The 27,872-nt window shown below is 37.8% G+C and overlaps 1 protein-coding gene across 1 annotated transcript in view; it reads left to right on the top strand.

Annotated features, from left to right (window-relative positions):
- LOC131034959 (uncharacterized) overlaps positions 1 to 27,872 on the top strand; it is a 64,885-nt gene that overhangs the window by 28,222 nt on the left and 8,791 nt on the right. The window contains exon 3 of the mRNA XM_057966576.2: positions 8,201 to 8,422. Within this exon, the coding sequence (XP_057822559.1) occupies positions 8,201 to 8,422 (222 nt within the window). The remainder of the gene's footprint in view (positions 1 to 8,200; positions 8,423 to 27,872) is intronic.

Below are 27,872 nucleotides of genomic sequence, written 5' to 3'. Positions count from 1 at the left end.
AAAAACTAGGATCATTAAAAAAATCTCAATTTGCATGCACTTGATCCTATAACTTCAAAAACCCTAAACGACACTAGGCATGACCAAAACTCCGAGACTTGAGGGCAGGAAACACAAAATTGCCCACTAAGTTGCCAAAACCCTAACCTAAACACCTTGAAAGCAAGAAGAGAGGGGGTCCGCGTTAGCAATGGGGTGATGTGTGAAAAGGGCACAACATCTGGCGACTCCACGGAGGAAATGTTCCAGAACGTTTCAAGAATAAAACTCAATCCGACTCTTAGAATCTTCAATTAATCCTTGCATAACATAGCAAAAGTTAGAAAACACATTCGAAAGGATGGAATCCAAGAATTGTATCGAGTTACTTAATCATTGATTATCTCCATGTGTGCAATTGTATTCATTACGTTTATGAGAATATTGTAAAGTCAAAGGATCCAATGAGACTAGCTACATAAGATGTCCATACTTCGCAAGCGGCCTATTGTAACCTCACGAATATTGCTCCACTGCCGGCCAGGCGTCTATAGTCCCAATGGAGTTACTCGCATATTCTCATTAGCCAATTTAGATTTTTCATTTCTTTACATTTCTTTCTTCTTTCTTTCTTTTTTTGATGATATTTCCTTTCATGTACTTTTCATATCTTGTCAATTCCTTTAGCTCGTAAGCAATGAAGCTTACTAGGGTTCGAGAATTACAGTGGCACTGAAGCAGGATATAAGATTTTTCACTAGTCACAGCTTCACCTGAAAATCTACAATAACTCGAACAAAATTAATGTGAAAAATATAATAATCAAATGATGTTAGCGTCAAGGTACAATAAAAGTTTTCCAATCCTGTCAAATACGAATTCAACCTATGATACACTATACAAAAACAATCTCCAATTCAAAGAACTTCACGAGGTATCATTCAAGAAATGGACCGAACAAAACCTAGTGAAGCGCAAAGTGTCTTAACAACAACTCCCACATCACAAGCAGATATCCCTTGGAACCAACACCTAAGCAAAGCCGACCTGAAAGCTAAAGCAGAACTGGGAGCAGAGCTAAACTAAGGCAAACGAAAGCAGATCTATTCTAACTATGATACAAGCGATGGGTTTCAGAAGAAGCCTAAGGTTGGAAGTGATGCTTGAGGAATTGTCCATTGACAAGCAACGAAACATCCTCACCAGTTAAGGTTCTCAGCTTGAATGCATTCTCTCCCAGTATCTCAGCAATCTGATAGGGGCATTTCCATAATTTGTCATGATCTCCCCTTCTCTCATGGGCTTTGTCCCAATGCAGCACCAGGTCAGAAATCCTAAAGGCTTTTACCCGTGCTTGTCTGTCAAACCATCTCTTAACTATGTCGTAATGTTTGGCAAAGTTCTCTAATGCTTTATCTCTCTTTTCTTCTAAGTTCATCAACTGTGTCAGTCTCGTTTGCACTCTGTCTTCGCCCTCCCATGTAATCTTGGAAAAATATCAACGTAGGAATTCTCAGTTGTACGGGGAAGACAAGCTCTTGGCCATATACCAGAAAATATGGGGAAGTCCCCAATGAATTCTTCACTCTCGTTCTATCTACCCAAAGGGCGAATCTCAGTTGCGTGTGCCAGTCTTTTGGATTTTTCTCTAACAACTTTTTGATCATACTCAATAAATTCTTATTCGTTGATTCGGATAACCCAATACCCCGAGGATAATAATTCGATGAAAACAAGGGTTATACCATATTCAAAAGCCCAATTCGAAAATTTCAATGCTGTAAAGGCAGAACCATTATCACAAACAATAGCATGTGGACAACCAAACCTGGTAATGATGTTTTCCTCTAAAAATTTAATCACAACGTCAGTTGTACATAACTTCTAAGCTTGAGCTTCTGACCACCGAGTACAGTAATCAGTTGCGGTTAGAATGTACCTGTGTTGTGCAGAGGAAGGTGGATTGATCATACCAATGAAGTCGATACCCCACATAGCAAAAGGTCTGGACTCGATCACGGGCTGCAGCGGCATAGCTGGATTCTTCTCTTGAACGACAACAACCTGGCATGTGTGACACGTTTTCACATGTTTATGAGTATCTCGGAACAAAGTAGGCCACTAATAGCCTGCTCTCAAAATTTGGTGCGCAAGCTTGCACCATGACCTGTCCCAAATCTGTTGTGAAAATGTTCCATAATCTGTTTCTCTTCATCTTTGCCAACACATCTCAAATATATTCCTTCATGATTTATCTGGTATAAAACCAAACCTTGTAACATAAAATGTTGACACTTCAATCTTAATGCTCTCTTTTGAGCAGGGTTCATACGCGCGGGGCATTTCTGGTTTAATAAATAACAAACAATATCTCTACATCATTCATCTGGAGTGACATCCTCAATTGCTATTTCCATTACATGGAGGAATTTTCAACTTGATGACCTTTTTCATGCCACCCTCCATTTGGCGCCCTCAATTGGCCTTGGGCGCTAAAACACTACAGTGGAGGAATTCTTGACTTGATGTCTTTTCCATGACCCTCCTTCTCCAGCGCTTCCACTTGGCTTTGGGCGCTAATTTGGTATTGTGGAGGAAAAATTGGTGTTGAGGAAAATTCCTCCACACGCCCTTTCTAGTGCCCTTCTTTCTCCTTGGGTGCTTAAACAACATGGTCAAGGAATGATGGAATTTCCTTCGTGACCCCCATTTAGTGCTCATTCCAAACTTGGATGCGTTTCTTTGGTGAGGAATTCTTGCTTGTTCATTTCCAGACACAGTCAATTTTGATCGTTTTTTGGATTAGGGTGCCATATCTGGAATTGAAGTGATTTTCTTGCCAGACTTAGAGAATTTTTCAATGCATTCCACTTTTGGAATGGGAGTCCACACTTAGCCATTTTTTTCTGATCAGTAGCTTGCTTTTTCACACTTTTCCGGATTTAGAAATGTTCAAGAATGCTCAATCTTCAGTGCCCAGAGCCTTGCCTATTGACGAACTTGCCAGGAATAGACTTACTATAAATAGTAAGTACTTCAAAATGTTAAGACTGGGGCAAAACAGGACAAGACGACTCTTACTAAAAATAGAAACTAGCTAAAAATAGTAAGCTTGATTTTTGGCAAAATTAGACCAATTCGGGAAGCAGTGAAATCCCTAAAAATAGGAAGACAAAATTTGCTCAAATTTCACGAGTAGGTTCCTAAAAGGTCCTTGATTCCAATGCAACGCTCAATTTTTCCAAAACCCTAAAACAGACAAAACAAGCTCTAGACTTAGCCAAATTTGCTCAAACGAGTTGCAAACTTGATCAAATTGACCCCCAAACACTTGCAAAGCGAGGAGACTGACGAGACTGCCGCGAAAAAATGCAACAAACCAAAACCAAAAGACCGAGAGAGCCTAAAAAGTAGGGGGGGCCCATTTGAAATGGGGTGATGTGTGATTAGGTCACAAAGCTGTGTACTAGCAACTTTACTGCAAATATAGAGTCGTTTGTCTTTGATGTTTGCTGGTAATCCAAGGGGATTTACATTTGAATCATTCTTTCACTTCTTTGCTGTGGCTGGAACTTCATCATCAAATATAGCAATTTTGTGATCCTTCCTTCTACTTCAAACAAACTGAACTGAAATTAAACGGGAAAGGGTTTAGGAAGACTAAGCTAAATCTAAGAACTCAATAGATAGTAATGCTTCGGATGAGATCAACCACGCTTTACTTCGCCACTAGTAGACAACTACATAAAATGGGTGCAATCTTCAAAGGATGTGCTTGAATGATTCTAAACTATTGATGAACACCATCAGAGAACAATGTTCATCCAACAATTCAAGTTAAGCATACACATAAAAATAGCTCAGTCCAACCTTGCACTGTTGATAGAAATCATCTCCCAACAAAAGGTATGAGCATTCGATCTTCACCTTAAAAAATTACAATCAACTTTGTTCATCTAATTGAGCATTCGATCTTCACCTTAAGAAATCATCTCCCAACAAAAGGTATGAGCATTCGATCTTCACCTTAAAAAATTGCAATCAACTTTGTTCATCTAATTGCTTGAAAAATAAAATTCTACTCTAAGCGAGAAAGATGAAACCATGCAAGTTTTGAAAAATAACTTAAGTGGACACCATCAGAGAACAATGTTTCACTGTTATTATCTCAATAACTTATCGCAACAATTTCATACAAAACTCCTTGCTTTACAAATGAAGGGGTCACCCCCTTATATAGGCTTCCAGCCTTGATTACATGCAAACCCTAACTACCCAAAAGATTCCACACACATGATGCAACAAGGTGGGAATAAACATTAATAACCCATCATGCCCATTATCAATTCATTACATTCTTTCCAAAAACAAGTCTACTGTGCATTAAATGCACCATTATCTATCAAGTTTGCCTATAATGTCATAAATGCTCCATCATGCAAAAACCGCCCAATGTGCAATAATTGCACCATCATGCAATAAATCGCCTATAATGCCTTGGATGCTTCACCATCTCCAAAATCAGCCACATGCAATAAATTCTCCATTATCTCGCCATGCATTGACTTAGCCGCCATTTGGTAAAAAATTCCCCAGCAATAATTGCGCCACCATGTCATCTTGCAATTAATAGATTCTCGTCCAAAAATGGACAACCATTATCTTGTTCATTTATGGCGAATGCACTGAATTTGACAACGATGACTTCCAGCTCTCCTACGGAAACACCTGCCATAGTCCCTAGCTTGAATTCCAGCAATGAAATATCCCTTTCACACTTGGTTGGCTTGGAAGAATTTCAACAGTTTTGTCCACTTTTGAAGGAATCCTACACATCTAAACTTCTTGGGGAGAGAAAATTCTTAAAGAGATAATTTTTCATCCTAAAGGAATTTTTTCGCGTTTTTGTGCTTATCTCGTTCTGAAGGAGATTTTTGACCAATCAATCACTTTTCCTATTTTTTAGGAATTTTCTCCAATTTTAGCTCAGAAATTCGAGAGAGAAAATTCTCTCTTAACCAATTTGTCTTTGTCTTGAAATTTCTACCTCATCTGGAATTCCATTCGTAACTTTGTCCTTGAGCTTCATTTTTTCCATGCGGAGGAATTCTTTCTGGGAAGGAAAATTCCTCCCTTACCTCATTCTGCTGCCTTGATCCATACTCGGGTGCTGAAACCATCATGTGGAGGAATTTTGTAGTTAAAGACAAATTCCTCCCTTATCTAGCGCTCATTCCTTGATTAGAGCGCTATTTGCATATGGTGAAGGAATTTTTTGTCTAGGAGGAAAATTCCTCCAAGACCTTGTTTTGGTGCTCACCATCCTTAATTGGGCAGAATTTTGATGCTATGGAGGATTCTTGGGAAACGTGAAAATTCTTGCACGACCCCTATCTGGCACCCATATCCAGACTTGGGCGCTAAACTACCTTGATGGAGGAATTTTGGTGTTGACGAGAAATTCCTCCTGACACCCATTTTGGCGCCCTATCTTTGACCTTGGGCGCTAATTGCATGCTATGGAGGATTCTTGACTTTCATTAACTTTCTTTCCTGCCTTGGGTTTAGCGCCCATTCCTATCAAAGAGCACCATTTTGCATTGATGAGGGAATTCCTTGAGCAGAAAATCCTCTAGTACCCCTGTTTGGCATTGTCTCCTTGCTTGGGTGTTGTTTGCATGTTATGAAGGATTCTTAGGAAACATGGAAATTCCTCCATGATGCAACTTTGGCACTCTACCTCCATGCATGGGCATTGAATCTATGTGATGGAGGAATTTATGCTTGGAAGGAAAATTCCTCCACAACTCAAATTTGGCACGCCCTTTTTGACCTTGAGTGCTAAAAACATATAGTGCAGGAATTTGGGCTTGGGAGGAAAATTCCTCCACAACCCCAATTTGGCACCCATTCACCTTTGGAACGCATTTGTGCCAAGATAAAGGATTTTTTCAGATTTTCTTCCCTGAGTTGGCCATTTTTCACTCTTCCAGATTGGGATGCCAATTTTGGAGTTGAAGTGGATTTTCGTGCCTTTGAAGTTTTTTTGTGCTTTTTCCACTTCAGGAAAGAATTTCACACTTAGTCATTTCTCTAATCAACTGTTTGCTTTTTCAACTTTCTGGATTTAGACAAATTTTCAGGAATGTTTTGTCTTTAGTGTCGGGACTTCTCCCTGTGATGAACTTGCCAAAAATAGACTTACTAAAAATAGTATGTACCTCAAAACTTTAGAATTAGGGCAAACCATGATGAAATTTACCAAAAATAGAAACTTACTAAAAATAGTAAGTTTGATTTGTGGCAAAATAAAGACAATCTGGGAAGCAATGAAATTTTCTAAAAATAGAAAGTTGCTCAAAATTTGTTCAAATTTCACTAGTAGCTTCCTTGAAGGGTCTTGACTTCATTGCAACATTCAGATTTTCAAAAACCCTACGGAAAAGACCTCCAACTTAAGTTTGAAGCGCAAAACCCTAAAATAGACCAAATGAGTTCTAGACTTACCCAAATTTGCTCAAACGACTTGTAGACTTGGTCAAATTTCACCAAAAACACTTGCAAACCTGGGAGACCAAAAGGATTGCCATGAAAAGACCCAAAGAACCAAAACCAAAAGACAAAGAGGACCTAAAAAGTAGGGGGTACCCATTTGCACTGAAGTCAAATTTTTTAACTTTTTTAAAGTGTTTATTTTTTTTGCCAAAAAGGTTTGATATTTTTTTTTTGAAGTGTGTTTTTTACCAAATACAAATATATAAGATTAGTTCAAACCAGCCATAATGGAATCCTGGATTTGTACCAATGAAAAAAGCATTTAAAAGCTTATGTCTTGGTAAAGTTAGGTCAACACTAAGCAACTAAAGAATCTCTAAGTAAAAATATTCTTATCTGCTTTGAACTTGATCCAACACTCATAATGAAACCAGACTGGTACATTTGCTTTCTAGTCAAAAAATCATGAAAAAATTCAAAGAGAAAAGATGATCTTAAGGGATCCAATGTTATTAGAGACCTTACCTACAAAACATATATAAACAGAAAACAATCTATTATGTATTTGTTGAAAGCTGTTATTACAAAATGTGTGCTAATATCTTGCAGCCCAGATTGGAAGGTACCACCTCACCAATGAGAGTAAACACACCTCAGCAAAGAGATAAAGTTAGGAAAACAACCTTAGAAACTTAAGGAGAATAGAGTAATGTATTGAGATCATGGGGGGTTGTCTAGTAAAAATTTAGCTCAGCAGAAATACAGAAGCACAATTGAACTCCACTCAACACCTTTAAATTACAAACCTGAAGACCATGGTCTTATACAAAACAATGTCCATGAAAAAGAAATTACCACAAAGAATTGAGCTTGCACACTTTCAAGAAATAGTTAGAAATTAATCTCAGGTATACATTGCTTCACATTTTGCCTGAACTTATCTTCCAGGATCTTGGATCTAGGCATATCATGACAAATATGTAATTCAGAATTCCAGAAACAAAGATCTTATGATTAAATACTTAGCTGAATGACAGAATCTGGTTCTCTAAACTTAATATGGTGGTGTATTTTGCTATGTTATTTGACTATTAGCATAGTGGTGTATTTTGAACTTAACTACTGTTGCATATATGTATATATTTTTTATTTTTATATGTTTTTGTACTAACGAACCCAAAAAAATTCAGCTGAACTGGTGAATCCAAATCTCGAATCCGAACCCAAGACCAATCCGAAACCGACAACTTAGGAATATAAGAAAAGAATATGCCCTGCAAATTAAATTGATTTTATTTGCTGAAAGAAGTCTTGCTTCATAAAGTTGATTACTGTGGGTGGTATGGCCTGTTGATTTAACTAAAAGTATACACATTTTTATTGGAAATTATTCAGAAGCATATTGTGGCTGGCATATGATCTTTTATTAATGTTGAACAGTGAAAAAAATCATTCATAATAAAATTGTTTACATTGTTGATTGTCAATGTTTCAAGGCATGCAGAGCCAGTTTCTTTTCTGCTCTGGTTGTTGTGACTGGAATTTTAAATGTATTCCTTTCATAATTCATTTGCAGGCATTTCTTATCGTTAGAGCTATTAGGATGGAAGAAAAACGTGTCATAAGATAACAATATGAAACTGGATGGTCATTGTTCTTGTTGTTGTGAGTGAATTTTAAATGTGCTGCTCAAAACATCATATATATGTATTTCTTATCTTTGTAGTTTCTGAGCTTGAGCGCACAACCCTCCAAAAGCTGCAAAGATCAGGAAGCATCAAAAAGATACCGTACTCCTGATATGGGCATCAGCGTTGTTACTCGTGATGATTCATATCAAAATTCTCATGTAAATTCGATGCCACCTTCCTGTGACATTGGAGCATTAAAGTGCTCTTCTGGATGGCAACCTAAATCTTCATCAAGTCTTCACTTTGCTTCAAAAGATGTAAGTGCATCTTAGTTCTCTTATGCTAAATTTTTCCTGCAGGTTATATAAGTTTAATGTTGTTTATATTGCTATTATGCTAAAACCTTCATCTCAATGCCTATAGGAATTACTGTAATATTCAATTGTTGTTTCTCGAAGTCCGCAAAAAATTTAATATGGGAAACTTCTTCCTAAGCATCATCTCAGGACATGTTTTCCTATGCTTGTAAACTTAAAATCGTAAATTTTTTGCTGATAACTTTCATGCACTTGATGCTTTATGCCCACAAGCTATGCTGCAGCTTTTTCTTGTACAAGTTAACATTGAACTATTTAATATTTTTTCAAAAAAATACCCTTTTAAGTTGTGAAAGAAGCTAATATTTTAGAACCCTCGTGTACAAACTAACCATTCTTATAAATATTTGACTTGTTAAAGGATTTTTGCATCATTAAAGAAACATATCCAATCTCACCATATGTATCTTGAAACTATTTCTTCATTGCAGGTCACAATTTTAAATCTTAATCTTCTTTGGTTCGTTGTTGAAAATAATTCATATCAAACATATTCATGTTTCATTTTATTAGAGGCTGGTCAAGGACTCCTGAATAGAGATATACCTTTAAACAAATTAAGGGCATCAACAATGCTAACTTCTGGGACAAGCCATGGACTTGGACTAATCTACCATCATGGAATAGTCCAGCACAGTAGTAACTTAAAAGATAAAACAAATGTGCATACCAAGGATCATTAAAGTGTTATAGGCTACAAAGCAGCAATGAAGGAATGAAGAATACAAAACTCACAAGAACGTGAAGGAAATTACAGAATGCCAACCAAAACACCACATCGCTGTTAAGAAATTAATCTCTTAACTATTGAAACATCAAGTTTCTTTAGTAAATTGGGAGAACATGTTTAGATGGGGTTTAAAGGGAGATGACAAGTGTGTAGTCAAGCAAGCATATCATTCGCAAATACAAGATCGCTATATAAAAACATTGACATCATGCAAAAATAACTCTCAACAACCCACTTCTAGCCAAAAACATGACTTCCTTCAGCTTGCTGCATGTGAAAAAAATTAACTTGTGAGGCATTCCACAAAAAAGATGGCAGGAGCTGTATATCCTCATATTGTGTTGTAAGAAAGAAGTATCTCATAGTTGCTAGTCCCCATACACAGTACCAATCTGGGAATCTATCTCTATCTGGACCATGGCAGGTTGTGTAACAGAATCAAATACTTAATCCATGTTTCTCAAATGGAGTAAGAAACCAAAATTTAGGAGACAAATTCTAGAATACCAAATATCAAATGGGGGAAACCACATAGCACTCTTGCAAGTTTCTTGGTCCATAAAATACTTGAAGGCCATAGAACTAATGTGGATGATGGAGTCAGCTGCGTCCTACAAATTCTATATTGTCTGACATTTGGCATATCAGAAACCAATATAGGCCAAGTTACATTAGTCTAACCAAAGTCATAGTTGCAGCCACCTGATGAAAGTTTATCACTGCCCACTAGGGGCTGCAGGGGGTAAGTATTATTGTTTCATTCCCTCACTGAGCCATGTTAGAGAGGTTTATTCCAGGCAGATTTAAAAAGAAAGCCTTTTATTGCCTAGAAGGAGAATCAGCAGCACTAAGATGCCCTTACTTAAGAAAACACCTCGAAGACTATGATACTATAGGATGCACCAGTTGAGAGGCAACTATCTTACTGAGATCCCCAAATGTAAAACTCACTTCACATTCTAAACTTTAGCAAGACATGGGTTTTTTGTTTCCACAACTGAATTGTGTGACATTAGCTCTATCAGATGGTAAAAATATCCATAATGATGATTACATATTGAGGGGCAACTCAGATCAGGTGGAATCTCTCTCTAGTGAAAATCTCTCATAGATGTTCAAGCTGAGAGGGAGTTCCATTTCCAAAATTTGGAAAGTCTAACTACGCTGGACCAACTAACATCAATCTCCCGATGGTGTGCAGACTCTGCACCAACCACCTGTATATTTACTACATCTGCAACCACCTACAGATGTTGACATGGCAAATAACTCACTCCTGCTTGACATAAATTGATGACAATCCCAGCGAACACATAAACACCTGTCAAAAGTTGATATCTGGAAACCTCTTACTTGAAACCCTGTTGGCAGAAGATGCACAATTACAATATTCGTAATTGTCAAGCTTCATCTTCCTTCTCCACTTTTGTGGAAATATGTATGATAGCTATTGTAAATTTTAATGCACCATTGCATTCAGTCTCCTGTTTTCTGGAGTCATATCTAATATATCTGTCCTCATAGATAACTTCAGAACTTACAAATTGATGAAGAAACCATAATGTAGTAGAATTTAGAAGTCCGACTATACTAGCCCAACCAATGTCATCTCCAAGTGATCTGTATCAATCTCTCAAAGATCTGTCACATCTACAGCCACTGGTGTGTTGATTCAAGTAGCATCGATCAGATAAAACCGTATACCTATCTATTTACATCAAATGAAGAAAGACGGTAATGCAGATATATATTTCATATGATTGATTTATATATCGAACCTCTACATTATCGAATTGCAATTAAATACATGTCCAAAACATTACCGATATATAATCGGGTTATATTAGAATTGACCCGAATTAGTTATCGGGCTTGTTTGCTTTGATACCGATTCATTATTGGGTGTGTTTATATCAATCTGTTATCATTTACAATGGCACCGATTAGTTATCATAGACACCGAATGGATCGGTTGACATTTGGAAGTGTCACGACCAAGTGACATCTTGGTCGGACATGTCTAAAAGACATGTCCGATCAAGGTGCCGCTTGATCGTGACTACCTTACTATATATGCATCATTCAAAAGAAAGGGGATGACATTGAAATTGATACATGTTCATCCTCCATACCTGCAGCAAAAGAAAGATCTTCAATATTATTACTATTCTTGTTACAATATTGAAGACAACAATATTATTGTCATAGTCATAATACCAAAATCTTAAATACACCATCTTGCATATAACTTGTTCATTAAATTGGAAATTGCACTAACATTTACATGGTGGATGTTGACCCGCTTGATAACAATTATCAACAACCCAAACAGACACCAAGACACCCTTCAAAGTTACCTGTTGGAAAATCATCCTTCTTCCTGGAAACTAAAACAGCAGAAGATGAGCATTTAACTCTTTGAATTGCCAAGCTTTGTCTACCTTCTCCACATCTGTAGAAATATGTGTGACAGTTAATCTATAGTTTTACCATGACATTCAAGTTTTTAAACTTTGTTTTGTTACATTATAATACTTTTGTGATTTGTAATTTTCCTCCTGGATATGTACAGGACTTGCAGAATGATAAATAAAATATAGTCTGTCAATACAATGTGCCATCATGGGGTTTTCGTTAATAACTTTGATTTTGTTCTTTGGCATGGCACTATTGATTCATGTGTTCGAGTTACAGAACAAACCATCTCTGCAAGTAACCCCTTATTGTCTCTCAGCTTACCCTTGAACAATGAAAGCCAAATCATTTCTTTTCTTGCATGTGCAATATGATTAACCAAATATTCATCTTCAAAGGGATCATACTCCTCCTTTATGTGCACCATGCTGAACTAAACTCTTGAACCACTACTTTATTTCTAGGTTACCGGGTTCGGCCCCCTAGAGCCCTGGTACTGGTCCGGGGTTCTTGTTCGGATCAGGTCGAATCTAAGAGGACCCAGGTCGAACCTAGGGGTCTGACAGCCCAAAAAAGGTTTTTTTTTTGCAAAATTAATTTTTATAAAAAATCAAAATATAACCCCTAAAAGTGAGTTTTAAAACATTAACTTGGCTCATTTCACACAAGCAACATGACTACAAGCAAGGGGAAACAAAGATGTGGGATATAGAGCCAGCGCATATTGATTTGGATGCTTTCACTTCTCAGTTTGTTGCATTTGATGACCCAGATAGCGAGCAAACTTAAAGTGCAGGTGCAAGTGTAAGTGGCATTGGCATTGATTCATCTAATGTCAATGTCAATGATCAAGAGGAGAATGAGGATGATGAATTAGAGAATCCATTTGATGATCAAACTTTAAATTGTTGAAAGTTGAAACAATGATACTTGAATATTTTATCATTTTGATAGTAAACTTGATGTATATGATGTTGTTATGGTATGATCATGATGCTATGATTACAAGTTTATGTTGTTTTTGTTGTTTATATGATGCTATGTGACATGCTAATCTTAATTCATGCTTATAGGCTGCATATATATAATGTATATGATGTTGTTATGGTATGATCATGATGCTATGATTACAAGTTTTTGTTGTTTTTGTTGTTTATATGATGCTATGTGACATGCTAATCTCAATTCATGCTTATAGGCTGCATATATATATATATATATATATAATTTACATGTTTTTGTACTAGCAAACCCAAACCCCTTTTCAAAATTTTGCCATACCGGCGTACCGGTTCTTCGAACCTGAACCGGTGCCCGAACCCGAACCAACAACCTAGCTTTATTTGAGAAATGCCAAACATAATGAGTAAATGTCATGTCCCCATCTTTTTGATGCAATTCCCACATTGCATTTGTTGAATAAAGACACTTACAAATTTCTAAGTGTCAAAAGTTAATAAGGGAAAAAGTTACTTTTATAAAGTTACTTTATAAGTCTAAGTTTCTTTTTTTAATAAAGGCTTATGTTTTAATAAAGTGGCCCCTTTAATGTCAACACCACCCCTTTCCTCAAATCACTTAAATGACATGGCATGGTGGGACCCTTGTCTTACTTTAAAAGCCTTTAAGCCTTTCAGCTATGTAGACCCAAAAGATGCCAAGGAAGATGCTTTTTTAGTTGGATATTCCATTTAGGGTTATGCCACTCCTTGGAAAAGGTTATTAGACTTTTTGGAGGAGGGAATTGGCATTATGTTATTATTTTATTTTCTGATTTTCTCAGCTCTGCATTAGCAGCAGAAATTGCAGGTGTTTGGAGGTGTACCCACTAATTTGCCCACGTGGGACAAGGATGTGCCTTGTCTAGACCCAATGGGGGTCAATTTAGCAACAAAATCAGCCCAACAATCACCATTAGGTATGATATATCAGTTTTGAGCAGTTTGTCTTGAAATTGCAGCAAGTGTGGGTTTCATAATTGCAGCCGAACCATTCCAGGCAGTGCCGTACCATTCTAGAAGGCTGTGCATCAATTTAAAATTAAATGGAGGGTTCTAACTCCATTTCTTGTGCTTGATCTCATTGTTGGGATTAGAAAGGGTAGTGTGGAAGAAATCACAGTCAACTGACTAGATTTGTGATCAGGGTGAGCAAAATAGTGGGAAAAGAAGGTCAAAATTGTATAATTTTGCCTGGCAAAGGTTAGATTTCCAGCTGGTAATTGGGTTCTTGCCCAATTTGTTATTGGTAATTCATCTTATGGCAGAATAAGTAGATTGGATCCACTGATCTGCTCCTACACCATCCTTCTCAGCTTGTATCCATTTTCTGGATAGCAAATCAGCCTCAAACCCTAGCACTGGATCCTTGGTATGTTTTCTGCTTGTACATGTGAATGTTATTTCACTTTTAGATGATTGTAATCTGCTGTCATATAAAAAATCAGAAGCTGATCTCTTGATTACATTTCATTTTTATGTTGTTTCTTGTCATATGTTGCAAACCCCATCACCAAAAAACAACACAAAAGAAACAAACTCTTTTGCATCTTCTGTCTAGTCTCTGAGAATACCAAAAAGACTCCAAAATATAGTTTATTAAATTAAAATTTAAACAGGGCAGCAAAAGACCTATTTAGGGATCTTTCAGTAAATGAGTTTGAAGATCATAGTTCAAAAATTGTCTCAGGCTCAGCAAAAAGCTCAGCATAGACTCAGCAAAACAAAAACCTCATAATTACACCAAAAAAAAATGGAAATCAATGCATTTAGAGAGCATAAGTGTTTAATTTGACTTCAATTTGTCATAATTCAAATATTACACATGTTTTATGATCCTCAAACTTTCAAAATTTGAAATTTCAGTCACTGTTTGTTATGTTCAAGCTTAAAAGAGTTTGAGCTCAGGACTCAGGAGTCCGAGCCTAAGACTCTCCAGTCTTGGATTAGGACTTGTCTGAGTACTCTCCAATTCTTGGCCGGAGTCAACATGGGAGTCTTGTTGACTCGGCTTGGCTTGGCTAGACTCGACATAGGAGTCTAGCCAACTCGGGTTGGCCAGCTCAGAGACTCGAGAGCTTGGTAGTCTTCAAACTATGTTGAAGATTATTAAAAGATGTCACTTGAGTTTGGCCATCTTCATTTCACGCCTTTGGCACCATGCCTAAATTTTGAGATAGATTTGGAATTCTCATCGATAATGCTCACAAATATTGTCGAAACACATAGCACTTGGTTGAAACTATCACCCACTTAAGACCATCGATGGCAAATTTAGGATTTATAATGTTATTGGTAATGCTTACAGATTGTAATTATGATCAAACTCCGCAATTTATGCAAACCTGAAGTGTGCAGTAAACATTTTTTTTTGGTTAACAACGAATGTATTGATGCTTGACAATAATTCATGAAATTTATGAAGGATAAGTAATTACTTGTTAAATATTTTAATATCCACTTGACACCTATGTCACCTCAAGTTTCCGGGATGGGGAGATGAGTTTCAGGGATGGCATTTTTTGAGCCATTTTTGGAGACAGCTATATAAAAAGAAAATGAAAAATCTAAAATATATAGGAAAATTTCAAATATTCATATGATAATATTGATAAAGCATTCATTATATAAATTATAGATCCATAATACATAACATTTGTGTTGAATTGAGATTTCACATGAGTCGAACAAATTAGCAAATGTCAAAACTTAGTTGCTTTCATAATTCATTGTCAATATGTATGCGATTTTAAAAAATAGTTTACAAGTTACACAAAATGCTCAAAGGCTGCAACTTTCACTTTCAACTACAATATGAAAATACAAAAATAAAGAGAGTTTCATTTTATTTCTTCCTCATTTAGTGTGAATTAGGGTGTAGGTTTTGTTGTCATGTGAAATCAATTTTCTTTTTCCAACATTGATTAAACAATTGATGTATTGTTACTTTTTTTAAATGTCACTTTTTTATGGGGATGACCAACTGTCCCCGAGACGATTGGGGCCTGTCACAGATGTCCCTGCCTATCCTAGGGACAATTGACTATCCCCTTTTGTTTTCTAGACATCCCCAAATTTCCAAGATGCCCCCTGTATATTTTCGAAAATTGGGGACAGCCCCGGTACGTCCCATAGGCATTCACTCGTCCCTAAAATGTTCAAAAACAGGTATACCCCAAAAAAGATGGGGACATGTCCCCAGGTTTCCCTACTCAACACCCATAAATGGAGTAATTTGTTTTCAAGCATGGTTGCATGATGCATTTTTGTTATTACTTGATTGAAAAATCAAGTGGTGGTTGTAACAATCATTCTTGATGGATAAGTTATGAAGCATCTGGAATCTTTGTGTACAAAAAGAAATATTAACTTGACGTTCAGGTCTACATATATGACCCATCATTAGATAAGAGACAATAGCAATGTTTCATGAGGATGTGTCCCTTAGGGTGTGGGTGACATCCTATGTATCCCAAGGACTAGGGACTTGCATAAAAATATAAAAAAGTAACAAAAAAAAAGCTAAAACAACTTAAAAAGCTTAAAGGGAGAGGATTGTGATTGCAAATTCAGCACAATTTATTTACTTCTAAATTTCAGAGTTGCTGAATACCCCCAAATCTGCATACGCGTATCTGCATATCTGCATATCGGATACTTGATTAGGATATGACACTCACAATACAACCTGTATCCAGATTTACCCAAAAACAAAGCCAATATTTGAGCCATATCCGATACATTTGGCAACAGCACCACACCAGCTGGTACTGTACCTAATTTAGGGTTTATATAAAACATCCAAAATTTGCAAAAATAAAATAAAATATAAAAAATGCACATGCATGCACACAAACACGCATAAATCACTAAAATATAATCAATTAAAATAAATATTTTTAAAGCTTGTTCTTAGATATATAATCATAAACAAAAGAATTTATGTATATTTCAATTATTGTCCTATGTAGATGTATCTATATTAGGGGATCTTGAAAATTTACCAGTCCATATCCGACACCATATCTGTTTCCATGCAACTCTGCTGACTGCTTTTTATAATTTCAGCTGCCATCCTGTCACCACCTCCCTATCACCCCCAACTTCCGGGAAAAAAAATTCCATCCCCGAATCCACATCCCCCAGTCCCAGAAACTTGGAGAAACATTAGAAAATAGAGATGCAGAAAAACTGAAGATTAGAGCTCTTTTATATGGAAAGCCTGTAACTTACAGTTAATTTCAAGGATTCTTCTGTAAAGATCCCCAAGCTTCAACTATATAGTATCTCTATTGCCTTCCTCTCGATGAAGGGTCATCTGTCTAGACCTGAATCATCGAGTGAAGGTTTCTTTTTGTGCATGGTAATTCTAAAAGTTTCATAACTTACTCAGAATGCACAGTGGAACCCTATTTCATTTTATTCTTAATGCAATTTTGTTTTAGATATCTTTTTTTTTTTTTTGATCGGTAAGAGGCCAAGGCCAAGAATTTTATTAATTATTTTGAAGTTTTACATTACTCCACTCGTGCGGGCGCCGGTAGGAAAGAGTGGAGGCGAGAAAACCTCCGGCCTTGCCCGGGACCATAGTCCAGCTAGTCTTGTCTTAAATTTTGTTTTAGATATTAACGCTAACAAAGAAATCCAAATTAATCTAGGAATCAAACAACCAGGTGGCTTGCTAAGAAAAGCATGCCAGAGACGTGATCAAGCTCGATGCATCTAATGTGGGCTATTACACTATAACAAAGCTGAAGTATGTGCTGCCAGGTTCTGTTTTAGATGATCTCAGTGTCACCTGGGTGGTAATGAAGTGAGAATCATTTTGCATAAAAAATATCCTCAAAAAGCGTAGGAAATCCAATAAAACAACTTGGAATCTTGAAGCCTGTGTTTAGGAATGTTCAGAATTCATTAAGTTCTCTCAAAGATGCAAGCCAATATGTTAGCAGATCTTCTGTCCAATAAAGGTGCATTAAGGAAACCTAGCCTCATTAAAGTGTGTAATGAACATAATATGTGTAGCTTGCTGTCAACATCAAGGCTCTACCCCTGCATTCTTAATACCAAGTTGGCAAACTTTGTCTTTTAAAGACTTGCACGGTTACCAGACTAAAAAGATAATGGATTCTGAATCTTTTATCATCAAGATAAACTATATTGCACTATTCTACGATAGCAATTATAGAAGATATTTAAAAAACGTATTTTACTATAAAGTTGATAGAAACTAATTGAACCTCAAGAGGTTTTTATTTGGCCTCATTTTTTTACTGTGGGCAAACTTAAACATACTTATAGAGATACTTCAGTCCAAATTTGAACCTCAAGAGGTTTTTATTTGGCCTCATTTTTTTACTGTGGGCAAACTTAAACATACTTATAGAGATACTTCAGTCCAAATTTGACTAGATGAGAAAGCGGGAAAGAAAAGGAGAATGTCACCAAGACTTTAGTAGCATATCCTCTTCGTATATGCTGATTCTTGTCACTAGGCCTCCTAATGAAATGAGATGTACCAGATATCAAACGAGCGGCCATAAACAGGATGCAATTCTGAAATAACCTTACTACACCTCACTAGACAAATAAAAGAAAAGGCATCCCAGCACTAGCATGCAGTTTATCATGTTCATATTAACAGTTTACAAGAACACTGCCATCAAATTGTTCCAACTTACTTCAAGACTAACCATTAACTTATTAATTATTACAGACGTCCTGGTCTGCAATCAAATTAACTACTACACTGTATTACAATAAACACTGCATTTAAAATGAAAACATGAATTCATAATACAGAAAGTTATTCAGAAGAAATGCACAGATTTCATTATCATTTTATTATTGTTAATGCTTCATTTGGATCAGAACACAAACTCCTGGAAGGGGAAGTGGCTTTCATGGGCAGGTAGATTAGTTATGCGCCAAGCAGTGATTTTGGCCCCACCTATTTACTTATTATCCATTTTGTCTTTAACAGCTAGTGCAAATTCCTACATCATCAAGAAGATAAGAAATTTTTTCTGGCAAAACACTGAAGAAAAGCAGAAAATTGCCTTAATTGCATGGGATAAAATTATCAAACCTAAATCAATGGGGGGTTTAGGAATCAAAGATCTAAAATTGCAAAACAAAGCTCTTGGGCTAAACTAGCTTGGAAGTTTTAAAAAAATCCTAACACAACATGGGTTAGGATGTTGGCAACAAAATATCTCTCAGACCAGGACCCCCATAATCCCCTTAGAGCAAACATTCATTTAAAGGGATCTAGAACTTGGAACTTCATTGTCTCTTGTAGAAATCTGATTTCGGAATCCTTGTCTTGGGATATCCATGATGGAACCTCTAGCCTCTTTTGGGATGACTTGTGGGGAGGATATCCTAGCATTGCAAATTCTCTCAACATCCCAATAGCAGAGCAATGGCTTAAGCAACATTGGGGATCCCGAGTCAGTGACTATATAGCGTTGTGTTGTGACCATTTCACACATCGCCCCATTGCAAATGGGGACCCCTGCTTTTTTGCTTTCTAGGGTTTGTTTTTAGGTCTTTTAGGGTTTTGTCTGTTAGCCTTTAGCTTTCGAGTGTCGCCAAGGGGATCACCTGGACAACAGGTTCTGCTTGAGTTAGGTCAAGTTGGTGAGTAATGAAGTCTGGAATGTCCTGATCCTGAAATGAAGTCTGGAATGTCTTGATCTTGAAATTTGGCTAAGTCTGGAATGTCCTGATCCTGAAATTTGACTAAGTCTGGAAACTGAAAATCCTCCAAAAACTAGATTTTGCAATATAGCTCTTGGAGGTCTGAAACCACTCTCAAACATCCTGAAAGTATATATGGAATATAACTTAAAGTATAAGCTTATACTTAAATGTCATATTCCATAAAATTATCCTGACGGAGAGTTCAAAAAGTCAAATTTCGCTCCTGACCCTTCCTGAGGGTCCAAAGCGAATTTCGCTCCTGACCCTCTCGGGAGGTCCAAAGCGAATCTCGCTCCTGACCCTTCCAGAGGGTCCAGGGCGAAAATCAATCCAGGACTCATTTCTTGCCTTATTTGACCAAATTTTGACTTGCAAGGCATTTTGAAGGGAAAGTTGGAAATGCTTGAAAACCTTGAAAAAATGATGGATTTTGGCCAAGATTAGAAATTTCGCTCCTGACCCTTGCTGAGGGTCCAGAGCGAAATTCATTATAAACTTCATTTGCCACCTTGTTTGAGCTTGAAACCTTGTTCCTGGCCTTGAAAATGATCTTACCTCGCCCTGTGAAGTGTTTTGAAACTAAAAGATTGAGCAGTTTAGCCTAGATTGTGAATTTCGCTCCTGACCCTTGCTGAGGGTCCAGAGCGAAAATCTTATTGGAGCTTATTTTTCACTAATTTTGGCTAACTTGTTTTGTGTAGGGTCTCCCAAAAGGAAGATTGGACGTCACTTGATGCAATTGAGGGTTTGAAAGCATGAAAAATGGTGAATTTTGGGCAACTAAGGTAAATTCGCTCCTGACCCTTGCTGAAGGCCCAGGGCGAAATTTTGAATTTCCCTTATTTTGTAGTGAAAAAAGTCAAGTCTTGGGCATGAATGAAACAAGGACAACTCCCTTTACCCTCCGGAGAAGTTTTAACTTAAAAGAATAAAGGATTTTGCCTAAAACCAAAATTTCGCTCCTGACCCTTGCTGAGGGTCCAGGGCGAAAATCTTAGTAGAAGACATTTCTTGTCTTGTTTGGTCAAATTGAGGTGATTTTGAGTTTGAAAAAGGAAGAACCAAGCCTAGAAAAGGAAATTCGCTCCTGACCCTTGCTGAAGGTCCAGGGCAAAAATCCTAAAACCTATCTTTTCCTCCAAAATTTGAGCAAGGCCAAGCTTAGACATGGGTGTGAAATGACATTTGAATTGCCTTGAAGTTGGGTTGGATGGCTAAAGATGCAAATTTTGATACCCAAAGGGAAATTCGCTCCTGACCCTTGCTGAGGGTCCAGGGCGAAATATTCAAATCCTCCTATTTTCCTTGCATTTCAAGATTGGATTTTGGTTTTTATGACTTGGATGGGAGAAAGACATGTGTGTTATGCCTTAGAAATAATTTGGAGCTAAAAGAATGAAAGAATTTGCTCAAAAAACTCAAATTCGCTCCTAACCCTTGCTGAGGGCCCAGGGCGAAAATTGCAAAATCAACCTATTTCCTTTGAGTTTTGGCTAAGGCAAGGATGCACTAGGGTAAAAATGGCCTTCAAAAACATGATGAATAAGGATTTGCTTCCAAAACTTGATGATTCTAAGCCAGGGAAGAAAAATCGCTCCTGACCCTTGCTGAGGGTCCAGGGCGAAAATTTGAAAATCCCCTATTTTGCCTTGCAGGAACGAACCAAGCTTGGATGGAGTGGAAGAAGAAGACCTTTGCCTAGCCTTGAAGGGTGGATTCAAGAAAAAAAGATGGAGGAGTAAGCACAAATTTGAAAAATCGCTCCTGACCCTTGCTAAGGGTCCAAGGCGAAAAAATCCTAAATGCACTTTTCTTCCAAAATTCAAGTGAAATCAAACCCAAACTCCAGTAAAGGATGCCATTTGGAGTGCCTTGGTGATATTTTGGATTTGCAAAAATAGGATATTCAAGGCCTAATTTGGAAAATCGCTCCTGACCCTTGCTGAGGGTCCAGGGCGAAATTATTGTCAATCTTCATTGAGGCCTTAATCAAACATCGATATTCCTCAAATCCCCCAAAATTGCTAACTTCGAAGCATTTGGAAAGATTAAATCAAATACGCATTAAATTAAAGGCATTGGCAATTTAATAAATTAATTTTTAGGCCTTGAAATAAATGAAAAATTCCCCTTGGAGGCATTGAAATTAATTTTGAAAATGAAAAAATTAAATTGGGCGCACAATATTTGTTATTTGCCTTTATTTGTCAAGTCGGCCTCCTTTTTAGTGGTTTTTATTTTATTTTAAGGCTTATTTGCTAGGTCGGCCTCATGGTTGATTAGGGTGAGCGCTCTATATAATGAGGGAGTATTGCTTTAAGTTTCAAATCATTCATTCATCCTTCTAAGTGTGAAATTGAGGAGCAAATTGGAGAGGTGAATTTCTTGCTAGATTGGAGGATAATTTCCAGATTTTGGAAGGTATATGAAGGCGAATTTCCAGATTTTGAAGAAGCTAGTGGAAGGTGGAGCTCTTTTAAAGACTAATGGAGGCGTAATTCATCCAAGGGAAGACTATAATCTAAACCTTGTCTAGCAAAATCCAGTCTTCTTTCATCATTTTTGAAGGTCTTAGAGTTAAGTATTCAAGAGAAAGTATGGGAATCATTTTGATATTCTTCGTCAAGGCTTGTTTTAATTTCATAGCAATTTTTGAAAAAAGTCTAAGACTTGAGAGTTTGATTTTGTTGATTAATTAATTAGGAAATGAAGAATTCTAGATTTATCATGAAATTTCCTAATCAATATCTTGAATCTTCCCTTTGGAGAGTCTTAATTTCTACACTTTAAGATATAATGCTTAAAGACTAATTTTGGAATTTTTGTGTAGGCATCAAATGGCGACTCCCAAGCCCGGAGGATCTACAAGTCAGCAGACTCTCATCAAAGAAGATCCAGTCCAGGACAAGGATGATCTCCTGCAGTCCAGCATCATTAAGGACGACCTTCTCCATCTATCCTCTAGTCCAGCATCGACAAGGACGGCCTTCTTCGGTCAAGCGTCATCAGGAATAACCTCCTCCAATCCAACATTCCAAGGCGAGGTACATCATCATCCTGTACATCAAAGACAAAAGAAGTTAGAGCAAGGGTTCGTTGAAGAAGCAGATAGTTTCAGAAGAGTTAATTAAAGCTAGCTTCTCAGCAACATCAAGTTGAATATCTACCAAATTACAAGTGTCAGACGAGGTGGCATCCTAGTCATCACTCCTCCAGTGGGGTTGGTCCACCTCAGCATGTCCAGATTCAATGTACCTAACTCATGGGAGATGGCACAAACTTCGATGTACCTACCTGTTGTGACCATTTCACACATCGCCCCATTAGAATGGGGACCCCCTCTTTTTCGCTTTTGTTTTGCCTGTTCTTCTCTCTGCTTTTAGGGTTTTGAGTGAGTGAGTGGTCTGTCTGGGCTGGGGCTAAACCTTAAGGGTTTCTTCCAAATTTTTTTTAAGATGAGTCCAGTCAAAATTTTGAAAGTTATTAAGCGTCCTCCCGAAGATTGAGATTTTTGAAATAAGGTGAGTTTGTCAGGAAAGTCAGATATGTCTTAGGTTAGGTCTAGTCAGGGTTTTTTGGGGTAAAAATCAAATTTTGTTTAAGTGTTAGCATTTTGAAGATGAAATTGCATATTCTTGCCTAGGTAAATTTTGATCAAATTTCGGAGGCAAGATGATGCCTGAAACAGAGAAAGTGCTCCTGTCCTTCACTGGAGGCCCAGGGCGAATTTCATTCTAAGTGCAATTTCTTGTTTTGCGAGGGCTTGCTAACTGATTCCTGACCTTGAAGATGACCTAATTCTGTCTTGTGAAATGATTGGAGACCTAAATTTTGAATATTTTAGCCAGAAAGGACAAAAGCGCTCCTGTCCCTCTCCAAGGGACCAGAGCACAAATGTTATTTTATGCATATTTGTCACTGACTTTTCTATTTTGTTTTGTGCAGGGTCTTCCGGAATGATAATTGGACATGACTTGATACTTTTGAAGATTTTGAAGGCATGAAAATGGTGAATTTTGAAGGTGGAAGGAAAAAGTGCTCCTGTCCCTCACCAAGGGACCAGGGCGAAATTTTGAATTCCCTCATCTCGCAGGGAAAATAGGTCGAGTGTTGGATATGAATGGAAAACAAGTGATTTTCTCCACCCGCTTGAAGAGGTTTTAGCCTGGAAAAGTGAAGGATTTTGTTTGAATCATCAAAAGTGCTCCTGTCCCTCTCCAAGGGACCAAGGCAAAGTGCTCCCGTCCCTCACTAAAGGACCAAGGCGAAAAGACTTATTGGAGCCATTCCTGACCTTGTTTGGTTCAATTGAGACATCAAAGGCATAGTGAAGGACGAAATGAACATGATAGAGCATCCAGACTTGATCAAAAACGATGAAATGATGAAGTTTTTTGCCTAGAAGGTCAAAAGTGCTCTCGTCCCCCACTAAAGGACCAGAGCACTTTTCTTTATATGCACAATTTTAGACCTTTATTGGACATTAACTTCTATTCATAGCATGAAGTAAGATGAAATCTTCCCTAGCAAAGAAATTTTGTGGTGAAAAGTGAGACAATTTGGCTTAGAAGGCAAAAAGTGCTCTTGTCCCTCACTGAAGGACTGGAGCACTGAATTTCAAATTCGCACTATCTTTGCAAGGTTAAGGTGATTTTATGATTTGAAGAGGTTAAGGGAAGCATGTTTTGTCCATTGAATATAATTTAAGCAGTCTACAAAGGAGTAAATCAACCCAAATGACAAAAAGTGCTCCCGTCCCTCACTGAAGGACCGTGCCACTTTTTCAAGTTTCTCTTCTTTGTTTGATATTTTATGGCAAAACTTGACTTGGATGGGAAGGACGAATGATGTTTTATGCCTTGGATGCAATTGAGAGGTTTAAAGAACAAAGAAGTATGCCAAGATGTAAAAAGTGCTCCCGTCCCTCTCCAAGGGACCAGAGCGATTTTCCACAAAGTGCTCTTGTCCCTCTCCAAGGGACCAGAGCGATTTTCCAAGAAAGTGTAAATCTCTTGCAAAGACAAGGCGAGTTTGTGATTGAAATGAATGGAAGAGGACATGATTATCCCATTGAAGATAATTTGGGAAGCTAGCAAAGGACGGATAAGCTTGAAGTTGAAAAAGTGCTCTTGTCCCTCACTGAAGGACCAGAGCACTTAACATGTTATCTAGCCCTTCTCACCAATTTTGGACAAATTGAGGCCAAGGCGCAAGTTTGAAAAAGTGTTTAAAATGCCTTGAAGTGGTATTGAGATGCGAGAGTTGCAAATTTTGACGCAACTGGCAAAAGTGCTCCCGTCCCTCACCAAGGGACCAGGGCGCAATTTCCAAATATGACCATTTACCTTGCATTTTGAAATGATATTTTTATTACCAAGACTCAAGATGGAGTGAAAGGTGATATTCTACGCTTTGAGGGTAAATTGAAGATTAATGTGATCAAGAATTCATGCAATGGACTCAAAAGTGCTCCCGTCCCTCACTGAAGGACCAGAGCGCTTTTTATGAAACAACAAATTCCCTCCGAGATTATGCCAAGGCAACGTTGTGTGAGATGGTAAGGATCCTCTAAAGAATGGTGAACAAAGGTTTGACTTCAAAAAATTGAGAATCCTAGCTTAAAATACAAAAAGTGCTCCTGTCCCTCACCAAGGGACCAGGGCGAAAATCCTTGGAACACTCATTTTGCCTTGCAAAAACAATTTAAGCATGCATGGAACAAGTGAAAGAGATCATTGCTTACCCTGCCTCGAGAATCGACAAATGAAAGATGAAGGATTGAGGACAAAAGTGAAAAAGTGCTCCTGTCCCTCACTGAGGGACCAAGGCGAAAATGTTATAAGGCACGTCCCTTCTAAAGATCAAGTGAATTAAACTCAAGACTCCAATCAAAAATGTCATTTTAAAATGCCTAGATGAAGTCTTGGACAAGAAAATGAGGAATGCAAGGCCTAGATTGAGAAAAGTGCTCCTGCCCCTCTCCAAGGGACTAGAGCGAAGTTAATGGCATTCATTATTTTTTACCATATTTGGGCGTTAATATCCTCCAAATTGCATTAGATGCCAAAATTGCCAACTTCGAAATATTTGAAAAAATTAAATCACATTGGCATTTAATAAATTAATTTTGAGCCTCAAAAATCGAATTTTTTTATTATTAAGGCCTTTAAAATTAATGTTTGTGAAATTAAAATTAAAAAAGGGAGCGCTTGAGGTATCATTTTTATTATTTTATTAGGTTGGCCTCTTCCTTTTTTTAAATTTTTTTTTGCCCTATTTTGCCAAGTCGGCCTATGGGGAGATGAAATGGTGAACGCCCTATATAATAGAGGTGCTTTGATCAAATTTAATCCATCATTCATCCATTATTTCAAGTGCGATTTGGAGATCAAGAAGAGGGTGCGAAATCTGGTCTAGTTGGGGCAAATTTACTTCAAGTGTTGAAGACTAAAGGTGGTGGAGTTGATGCTTGTGAAGACTAAAGGAGGTGCATTTTGCTAAAAGGAGGACTTCGATCTACATTTTGCCTAGCCAAAATCCTCCTATTTTTTTTGCATCATTTCTTAGAATTAATTCTCAAGTGGAGGTATGACAAGATCATCCTAGTCCCAACGTTGAAGTTTTAAGTGTTGAACTTTAGTTTTTGAAAATTGCGTAGTTAATTAGGAAATGATAACTCAAGGTTTATCATAAAGTTTCCTAATTAAAATCTTAAATCTTCCTTTATTTCTATATTTCTACGTTGCGAAATATGTTACTCATTATGAAATGTTGTGTAGATATCAAGATGGCGACCCCAAAGGCAGGAGCATCCAATAGTCAACCACCCCTCATGAAGGAAGATCTGAGGAATGAAGAATTGGAGACTAAGATGGTGTCCAAGTGGAGCAACATTGGAGATACCAACTTGGGAAACTTCAGTGTGAAGAAGTTTCGGGAGGTCCCTTACATTGGCAAGCCATCACCTATCGCAAAGAGAATAATTGAAAGTGGTATCATCAAGGCGGCCGGTTTCCCTCGAGCAGTCTAGTGCCATGAGCTGATGATCGATTATGCTCGCCATTATAACCCACAATCAAGATCGATCGTGTCCAAGGAAGGGAACACTTTGGCGTACCTTTCAGAGGAGGCTATAAGTGAAGCTCTCCATCTTCCAGAGCATAAAGATATGATTTACAAGAGCCTAGAAGGAGCCAGGTCGATGTATGAAGATGATCTAGACTCTTGCTTGAACATCATCAATAAGAGTTGGTTACTCAAAAGTCGTCCTCGCCTGAGCAAGATTCCCAACACACCACATAGGATCGACTTCCAGGAGGAGTATAGAGATTTGAGAACTTTGCTCAATCGAGTTACAGGGGCTCCTCAAGCCCTTCTATTTTGAGAAGTGGATGTTCTACTTCATCCAAGTGATAGTTCAAGGAAAAGGAACAATTCATTGGGCTAGAATTATTAGTCATTGCTTGGACGTGCAGTTAAGAAGACTGAAGCCTACCAAGTCATTTCACATGAGCTCATACGTCATATATGCCTTGATCAGGAGTTTCGAATGTGCAGGACTACCTCACAGAGGAATGATCGGAAGAGGACCCGAAGAAGTTAGAGTTTGTGACTCTTATGTTCATTTGCATCATCCACCAGGAAGTGACTACAAGTTAGTCAATGATACCTTCACGATGAACATCACTAGGATATTGCAAGGTGGGATTCACAAACGACTATCTCAAGATGCACAAGAACTTATAAAGAGGTACGGTGCTTGGTTCATCCAGTTTCAAAAGTTTACTTATATCAGAGTTCATGGGTGTCCTTCACCTCCCTACATGTTGCCGAGGTATTCGACAGACAAGATAGTGCTACTTGAGGTGGCTAGGCAGTTGGCAGACTATGCGAAGGCATTCAGACATAGGCATAGAAATGGAGCTCCTGTGCCCATCATATTGGGGAATTCAGTTGAGGTATGTCCTAATGCTCTAGCCTTAGATGATGCAAAGAGGGAGTTGGCCTCATATTCATTCACATTCTTTGCCTCAAGGGAGAATTTTGATCCTTCTGGGTATATAGAAGAAACATATGGTAGGAAGTACAAGCACGAATTTCAGGTAGAAGACTTTTGGATGAATCTCTCAAGTGATTTAGAAGTGAAACGAAAGATGCATTCCAGGTTACCTTTAGATTTCATCAGGAAATGCAAAGTTTACAGAGTGGCCGATCAAGCTCAGGACAGTGGTAGACATCTCCAGTCATCCTATGACAAAGAGGACAAGGCAGTGAAGATAGATTGGAACGAGCCTGAGATTTCAGACTTGAGAGTTTTGATGGCTCCAGTTTTGTCATGTACTCGCAGATGGGTGGATGTACAACATCAAAAGTTAAGAGAACAGAACGTACCAATGACTTATACTTTGGAGAAAAGACCAGAAGAAGGAGGAGCAAGCGCAAGTGAAGACAATTCTCATCCTAGAGGCGCAAAGAGGAAAGAAAGACCCGAGAAAAGGGAACCCTCCAAGAAGAAGCAAGAGGCTAATCGAGATCGCTCATC

This window comes from Cryptomeria japonica, chromosome 8 (assembly GCF_030272615.1).
Source record: "Cryptomeria japonica chromosome 8, Sugi_1.0, whole genome shotgun sequence".
NCBI classification, from domain to species: domain Eukaryota; kingdom Viridiplantae; phylum Streptophyta; class Pinopsida; order Cupressales; family Cupressaceae; genus Cryptomeria; species Cryptomeria japonica.
This window is presented reverse-complemented; position numbering and strand designations above follow the sequence as displayed.